Genomic DNA, 9,532 nt, shown 5'->3' with positions numbered 1-9,532 from the left:
CACCAAATTTTGAAAAGCTTACAAGACATACATGCAATAAAACTTAAAAAGAAATTAGTTTTGTAAATTTGATTCTTTTTTCTTTGATTATTGGAACATCTTGTGATTGTAAATCTTCTGCATAAACGAGAAAAATGAATTCCGAATTAGTTAAAACTTAGAAAAGCGTTGTTCAAAAGAGGTAAAGGAGCTAAGTGGGTTTGGTTAATTTACAATGTACAAACAATGTTGCAGTTAAAATATGAATTTGTTTATGTTTTGACAAATATATTGCCTGGTATTTGTTTTATTTTGTTTACATCTAGTCTGTCCTTCAACTGCTTAGTTGTGGTTTTTTACTGGTGATGATGATGATCCAGATCTCATAAAATAAATAAAATAGGTGTTAGTTCCTTATTTTATTAAAATATTTGACTGAGTTGACCCTCTTCTCTCTTCAGTTCAATTGAGTATTGTTTCTGCCATGAAGATTAAACATAACAGACCGTCTATAACATAATTAACTATAAGCAGGCTGAGAGTGTAGAGGTAGTCAGGAGATAGACAAAGTAAACAATAGACAATCACATAGGTGACAGAAGTACAAATATTAGACATCTATATAGTAAAGAGAGACAGAGAATTGACACAAAAAACATTAAGAAGCACATTATTGACAAACAATGACATAGAACAATTGACAGACAGGAAGTGTGAGTTTACGGATAGAACATAATTGTGCAAAAATTAAAAAAGATAGATGGAAAAAGACATAGTAGTGGCTTTCATAGATCACAAGATTATATCCGTCTGGTTCACTGTTTTAATAAACAGGTTGAGGATCGTCCCCTTTAATTTGGGATCGATAGTTACGAGTTTCCGATTGATATCGATAGCTAACGAGATCGCGCCCAGTGCACAGTGGTGTTGATAGATCACAAAATTGCATCCTTGTGGTTCCCTGTTTGATATACAGGTTGAGGATCGCCACCTTTTGATTTGGGATCTATAGTTACGGGATTGTATCCGGGTTTAAACATTGATAGCTAAGTGAAACTGAACTGTACCGGGATAGATACATGTTAGAAAAACCATTCAGGAGTAGGGTATTTACTACAGACAGACAATAGAAAGACAGTAGACAGACAGTAGACAGACAATAGACAGACAGTAGACAGACAATAGACAGACAGAAGACAGACAATAGATAAACAATAGACAGAAAGTAGACAGACAATAGACAGACAGAAGACAGACAGTAGAAAGACAGAAAACAGACAGTAGACAGACAGAAGACAGACAGTAGACAGACAGTAGACAGACAGTAGACAGACAGTAGACAGACAGTAGACAGACAGTAGACAGACAGTAGACAGAGTAAGAAGAAAATGTTTGATAAATATAAGTTAATAGTTTTTAAGTTAATACCAACAAAAAGATTTGTCTAAGCCTATATTAATTGTATATTCATGTGTTTGTTTTTAAGATCTGATTATTTTCATTTGTGGCTTCTCTGCAAAAATGAATTGAGCATTTTTTACTTCAGAATAAATGGAGAAAAATGAAATGGATCAACTGTAAAAAGAAAACAAAGATCTGAATCCCACAAAAAAGTCGAACTATTTCCTTGATAGGCTGATTCTCCGTCACGGAGGGTTCTGGCTCCGGTTATATCTATTTCTATACCTCCCTTCAGAGGTTCTTGGCTCCGGTTGTATCTGTACCTCGGAACTCATATTTACAACTCCCAGAGTAGTTGAATACAATATCTAGATCCGAGTCCCAATTCCAGCAGAAAAAAGCATAATATATTATAATATTCAGAACTATGCACTGCACAATATGTTCGGAAATATGCACAATATGTTCGGAATTATGCACAATGTGTTCGGAATTATGCACAATGTGTACGGAATTATGCACAATGTGTTCGGAATTATGCACAATATGTTCGGAATTATGCACAATATGTTCGGAATTATGTACAATAAGTTCGGAATTATTCACAATTTGTTCGTAATTATGCACAATGTGTTCGTTCGGAATTATGTACAAAATGTTCGGAATTATGCACAATGTGTTCGTGCACAATTTTCTCGGAATTATGTACACCACTTAAATGTCACGCTAATCCTTACACCACTTACATGTCACGCTAATCCATACACCACTTCCATGTCACGCTAATCCTCACACCATTTACATGTCACGCTAATCCTTACACCACTTACATTTCACGCTAATCCTTACACCATTTACATGTCACGCTAATCCTTACACCATATACATGCCACGCTAATCCTTACACCATATACATGCCACGCTAATCCTTACACCACTTACATGTCACGCTAATCCTTACATCACTTACATGTTACGCTAATCCTTACACCACTTGTATGCCACGCTAATCCTTACACCACTTACATGTCACTTTTTTGCTTTTCTCCATAACTGTTAGAGGAGTTATGGTTGAAAATACGCAAAATTCGTGCAATTCACTTTAGCTTGACATGTTATATATAAGTAATAAATGCCTTACTCCAATGTCTCTTTAAGTGTGCTTTATCCACACACAACGATATCGAACTCTATCTTCTCTACCGAATCCTGGTAGGTCTACACTCTAAGTATGTATTTATCGACACAAAAAGCTTTCAAACACTATCCTCTCTACCGAAAACTGGTAGGTCTGAGTGTTTATCTATCCACACACAACGCTAACAATCTCTATCCTCTCTACCGAACAATGGTAGGTCTAAGTATGTATTTACCAATATACTCTCTACCAAGCAATGGTATCTCTAACCGTCTGTGACCAGAGTCTATATTCCACTTACTAAATTTATGTATATTGTATAAGGTACAAATTAAGATTAAACAGACTGATAATACGGTCAGCTGATTATAACGTAATACATGTACAGGTAATTTCAGGTTTCCAAGATATGGGGGTTATTATTATATTTATTGCATACTAGCTGAAGGGCTTTGCGCTACCCGTGGAAAAAAAAATTGAAATATTTTTTTAAGTAAAAAAAGAAGAAAATTTTGAAGAAAAAATTCGAATTTATTTAGCCTATGACACCCCCCGGCCAACCATGAGTGTCCACAGAAAAATTTCAGCGCAATCGGTCCAGCTGTTTGGCCGGCTATACGCAACGTATATATACGAATGTCTTGTTTTATTATATAAATATATTAATTTCAAGAGAGAAAAGAATGAGTATGAACAATGAGAGTTTAGGAGTTAATTCTTCCTCAAGTCTTCATTGGGAACAGTTTCAACAGACTGTACAGATGGTAACAGAAACATTATTTCTAGAAGTATAGTTGCTAGAAATATAATTGCTAGAAGCATAGTTGCTAGAAGTATAGCTGCTAGAAACACAGTCACAAGAAAACATTATAACTCGTGCCTTTCACGACAACCTCCCCCCCCCCCAAGCATTTGAGTTTCAAGCAATGGTATTTGATGTTTTTTTTTTAAAGTTACGAGAATCTAAGTTGGTTTACGGTCAAATAAGAAGATTAAATCTGTGGAAGTAGAGAAAACAACTTTTTAATGTAAAATCAGCGAATTCTAAACAAAAATTTACAAAGAAGAAATTTTTATTACTTAATGATACCTTTCAAAGAAAGTAATAAAGAATTAATAAAATGAGGGAATTTTATGAAAAGGCCATTAACATAAAAATGGATTTAAATAGTTCAAAACATTTAAATATTCAAAAAATACATCTTCAAAGTTGAAGCTCATGAAATCTTTAGTACACAGGGAAATTTTAATCTGAAAATTTCAAATTAAATTTTAAAAAAGCTTTTGAAAAATTTAATATTTCGAGGGTTGACTTGACTTGACTTGACTTGACTTGACTTGACTTGACTTGACTTGACTTGACTTGACTTGACTTGACTTGACTTGACTTGACTTGACTTGACTTGACTTGACTTGACTTGACTTGACTTGACTTGACTTGACTTGACTTGACTTGACTTGACTTGACTTGACTTGACTTGACTTGACTTGACTTGACTTGACTTGACTTGACTTGACTTGACTTGACTTGACTCCTCAAAGAGCAAAATTAAAAAGGCAAGAAGACGTTTTATGAATTAAACTCTGCTGAAATATTAATCTCTGCTGAAATATTAAACTCTGCTGAAATATTAAACTCTGCTGAAATATTAATCTCTGCTGAAATATTAAACTCTGCTGAAATATTAAACTCTGCTGAAATATTAATCTCTGCTGAAATATTAAACTCTGCTGAAATATTAAACTCTGCTGAAATATTAATCTCTGCTGAAATATTAAACTCTGCTGAAATATTAAACTCTGCTGAAATATTAATCTCTGCTGAAATATTAAACTCTGCTGAAATATTAAACTCTAGATTATAAATTGCATTTTTTCTTCACTAAAAAAATATTTTTATACACGGTTGTTTTTCAGTAAATTTCACATTTTTTTAGCAAAAATTTTGCGAGGCAAATTAACACAAAGGTGCAAATTATCTTCATGAAAAATGAAAATTAAACGATAGATTTGAATATAGGATCACAAATCGATGGATTTTTAAATATTTCATCTTCTACCGACCATAAACTTTCCATTGCTGGGTTCAAGTTGAGATACCACAAAATTTTTGAACCGATCAGTTGAGCTGTTTTAATGTTTATTGTTTATATACATTGTTTTTATCTTGTTTTAATCCCTGAATTCTCATCCAATGGCTTTTATAGATCCCTGAATTCTGATCCAATGTATTTTATAGATCCCTGAATTCTGATCCAATGTATTTTATAGATCCCGAATTCTGATCCAATGTATTTTATTGATCCCTGAATTCTGATCCAATGTATTTTATAGATCCCTGAATTCTGATCCAATGTATTTTATAGATCCCTGAATTCTGATCCAATGTATTTTATAGATCCCAGAATTCTGATCCAATGTATTTTATTGATCCCTGAATTCTGATCCAATGTATTTTATAGATCCCTGAATTCTGATCCAATGTATTTTATAGATCTCTGAATTCTGATCCAATGTATTTTATAGATCTCTGAATTCTGATCCAATGTATTTTATTGATCCCTGAATTCTGATCCAATGTATTTTATAGATCCCTAAATTCTGATCCAATGTATTTTATAGATCCCTGAATTCTGATCCAATGTATTTCATAGATCCCTAAATTCTGATCCATTGCATTTTATAGATCGCTAAATTCTGATCCTATGTATTTTATTGATCCCTGAATTCTGATCCAATATATTTTATTGGACCCTGAATTCTGATCCAATATATTTTATTGATCCCTGAATTCCGATCCAATGTATCTTATTGAAATCTGAATTCTGATCCAATGTATTTTATAGATCCCTGAATTCTGATCAATTGTATTTTATAGATCCCTAAATTCTGATCCATTGTATTTTATAGATCCCTAAATTCTGATCCAATGTATTTTATAGATCCCTGAATTCTGATCTTATAGATCCCTAAATTCTGATCCATTGTATTTTATAGATCCCTAAATTTTGATCCAATGTATTTTATAGATCCCTGAATTCTGATCCATTGTATTTTATAGATCCCTAAATTCTGATCCATTGTATTTTATAGATCCCTAAATTTTGATCCAATGTATTTTATAGATCCCTAAATTCTGATCCAATGTATTTTATAGATCCCTGAATTCTGATCCAATATATTTCATAGATCCCTAAATTCTGATCCATTGCATTTTATAGATCCCTAAATTCTGATCCTATGTATTTTATTGATCCCTGAATTCTGATCCAATATATTTTATTGATCCCTGAATTCTGATCCAATGTATCTTATTGAAATCTGAATTCTGATCCATTGTATTTTATAGATCCCTGAATTCTGATCCAATGTATTTTATAGATCCCTGAATTCTGATCCAATGTATTTTATAGATCCCTGAATTCTGATCCAATGTATTTTATAGATCCCTGAAGTCTGATCCAATGTATTTTATAGATCCATCTGATCCAATGTATTTTATAGATCCCTGAATTCTGATCCAATGTATTTTATAGATCCCTGAATTCTGATCCAATGTATTTTATAGATCCCTGAAGTCTGATCCAATGTATTTTATAGATCCATGAATTCTGATCCAATGTATTTTATATATCCATGAATTCTGATCCAATGTATTTTATTGATCCATGAATTTGAATTCTGATCCAATTTATTTTATTGATCTCTGAATATGATCCCTAAGTCCTGAGCCAAAGGATCCTATTGATCCCTATAAACCCGATATGCAGATTGCAGACCCGATGATTTATGATGATTTGGTCTGAAAGTTCCAATGTTGATATAATAATAAACCTCCTATATATATACATTATACTGTTTCCAGGTGATTTATCAAAGTATAGAATACGATTAGGATAAAATAATAGAATTATAATAGGATAGATTATATGATATGAAACAAATGAGAAAAAAATATAAAAGCTAATATTTAATAGACATTATCAGTAAAAGAGATTGTAGGCATAATTTCAAGTTGCTTTCCAGTCATAGATTAGAATGTTCGATTCGTAATCGGAAATGTTTTTCATGGTGTTTTATGAATCTGATAAATATATATAGTATTTATTGAGGGTAAGAAAAAGATCCATATTAGAATAGTAAAAATTTACTTCGAACATTACCAAACTTAACTTTTTTGTAAATGTAAAAATCACAAGTTATTTTGATTTAATTCTAGATATTTTCATCAACAGCGATGTGGGTTTATCCATCTTCATTCTATACTCTTATCTTCTTCTATTCTCTTCTTATTGCAGGTACACACGGACACAACTACAAACGGAAACACCTACTCACGGATAAAACTTTACACGGACATACCTACACACGGAAATACCTACTCACGGGCACAACTTTACACGGACATACCTACACACGGAAATACCTACTCACGGGCACAACTTTACACGGACATACCTACACACGGAAATACCTACTCACGGGCACAACTTTACACGGACATATCTACACACGGATACAACTACACACGGACATACAAACACACGGACACAATTGAAAACGGACATACCAACACGAACACAACTACACACAAACAAAACTACACACGGACAAACCTAAACACGGACAGAACTACACGGACATACCTACTCACGGACACAACTACACATAGACAGACCTACACATAGACAGACCTACACACAAACACAACTGCACACAGACACAACTGCACACAGACACAACTGCACACAGACACAGCTACACACGGACACAACTACACATAGACATACCTACACACAGACAAACATAAACACGGACACACGGACATACCTAAACACGGGCACACCTACACTCGGACATACCTATACACAGACACATTTCACGCGGACGTAAAATACAAACGGACCTATACTCACACACGGACAAAACTACAAACTACCATAACTGAAAAAACCCTATCATTTTTTTATGAAATGTCATATGCATAGGACATTTTTTAATTTGAAAATTATTTAAATACTTGTGCCTTAATTATTTTAGACATTGCGTTATTAGGTAATACAAAATCCTTGGATTTCTTGATCAAAAGAGAGATCTGAAACAAAGATCTACAAGTTCCATTACTGATTAGTTTTTAAGTACATACTTACTATATACTAAGCTATGTACTATCTACTAGATAATTGATTCAGAACCAGGGGAAACAACCGAAATTTGTGGAAGGGGGGGGGGGGCTCAACTGTTTCAAAACCCTACAATCAATAATACTCATTTGAAACAATTGTTTTTAATTGCACAATTGGGAAGGGGATGGGGTTATGCCCCTAAAGCCTCCCCCTGAATGCACCCCTGTTCAGAAGGAACTTACTTTAAAACATGCAATATTACAATACATCTGAGAAATTCCGAAATGCTTTTCTTTATTCCTTTTTTGTTTTTCTTTATAAATATATTTGGATTCAGTGTGGAGTGTGAACGTAATGTATGTTTTATTATTACTGTCAGATATGCTGAATAATGGAAAAAGAAAAGTAAAGTCCAAATACTCATTATTCACTTGACATTGGACATATCAATAAGTTTTTAAAGGGAGTGTTCGCAAAAATGAAAAGAGGCAAAGGTAAAAATTATCAATAGTGATGGCTACTAATCTTAGGAGAAAATTGTTAAAAATTGTTATTACCAAAGAACATAGCGTCCATGAAAATTTAGAAAGTGGATATTGTTGTTTTCAGGTAAGTTGTGTATTTGCTGAATATGAACCGTTTAAATCTAATATTATTAAATATTTTACACCGTTTAAAAACAATCTCTTGAGACAAGAAGATCAAATAGAACTCTTATGGGTCTCGATCAACTCCTAAAATGCTCAGCCTGTTAATTTTCCCTTTACAGTCCCTTTAATTACACTTTTGTTTTAGCTCTAAGCACGTAGATTTTAAAGCTCAGAACTTATTTTTAGCTTTAGTTTTAAGAAGTAATTGGCAAAAATTTCATTAATTTTTGAGTGAAGGTTTCCAACCTTTGGAGCACTTTAAGTGGTGTACAAAAAGACATTAATCATCTATATATAAATGTTTATTGATGGTTAAAATGCATATTGTGTATATGAATAAAATGTTGAATTTTAATACTTTCTTTTGCCAATTTAAAATTGACAATATGTCATTTTTTCTTTCAACATTGAATATAATTTTTATTTTTTTATTTCCTCAGGGCCAGGTAAGTTAAAAAAAAAGATTAACCTAATTTTACAAATAGTGTTTTAGAAGGAAAAATATGAAATTAAGTTTAACCAAATGCATAAATGTGTTTCGGTATAAAATAGAAAACAAATTCACAAAACTATCTCTTTGGTGCAAAACAATTTTTAGAACTCGATTAAAAAATGTTTATTCTACTCTAATCTTAAACTTTGTAAAATTTTTTGATAAAAATTCCGCGAAAAATAATCAGCAAAAAACTGCTCTAAATCTTACCAAATCTTACAGAGGTTGTTAATTGTAATTTTATGTTTAAATTAACATACTATTAATAAAAATATTAATAAAAATTAATAAAAATTTTACAAAATAAGGTTTGGTAGATTTTGTTACTTTATACTGACAAATATTTTTTATTTTGAAAATCACATTTAAAGATTTTCAAATCCTGAAATCTGAAACATGTAAAAAATAGAGTTGTGTAAAACATCTGTAATCTGTGGCCGAATTTAAAGAATTTGAGCGGCGGTTTAAATTTAAGCCGCGGCTTAAATATGGTTGGTTCCACTTAAAATTGTATCTAATGTTTCAAGATTTAAGCCGGCGCTTAATTTAAACCGGGGTTTGGCAGATTTAAACCGCGGCTCAAATTCTTTTAAATTCCATCTCTGGTTTTCTTATACACTCTTAATTCTAAAAATTGTATTTCGCAAATTTGGATTTATGTACTACATTAACCTTCAAAATAGTAGTTTCAGAGTTTGGTAGAAATAATTTCGAATTATGAAAGAATGACGTTGTAAAATTTTAA

General features: G+C 32.3%; 1 protein-coding gene across 1 annotated transcript in view; it reads left to right on the top strand.

The window, feature by feature from the left end:
- Positions 1 to 3,182: 3,182 nt before the first annotated feature.
- Positions 3,183 to 9,532, top strand: part of LOC111704434 (neuropeptides capa receptor) — a 28,824-nt gene continuing 22,474 nt past the window's right edge. Inside the window, exons 1-2 of the mRNA XM_023476672.1 lie at positions 3,183 to 3,282; positions 6,738 to 6,816. Coding sequence (XP_023332440.1) covers positions 3,202 to 3,282; positions 6,738 to 6,816 — 160 coding nt within the window. The 5' untranslated portion in view covers positions 3,183 to 3,201. The remainder of the gene's footprint in view (positions 3,283 to 6,737; positions 6,817 to 9,532) is intronic.

The sequence above is a fragment of the Eurytemora carolleeae genome, unplaced genomic scaffold, assembly GCF_000591075.1.
Source record: "Eurytemora carolleeae unplaced genomic scaffold, Eaff_2.0 scaffold611, whole genome shotgun sequence".
NCBI classification, from domain to species: domain Eukaryota; kingdom Metazoa; phylum Arthropoda; class Copepoda; order Calanoida; family Temoridae; genus Eurytemora; species Eurytemora carolleeae.
The sequence above is the reverse complement of the archived record's forward strand: the minus strand, read 5'-3'. Positions and strand labels throughout refer to the sequence as shown.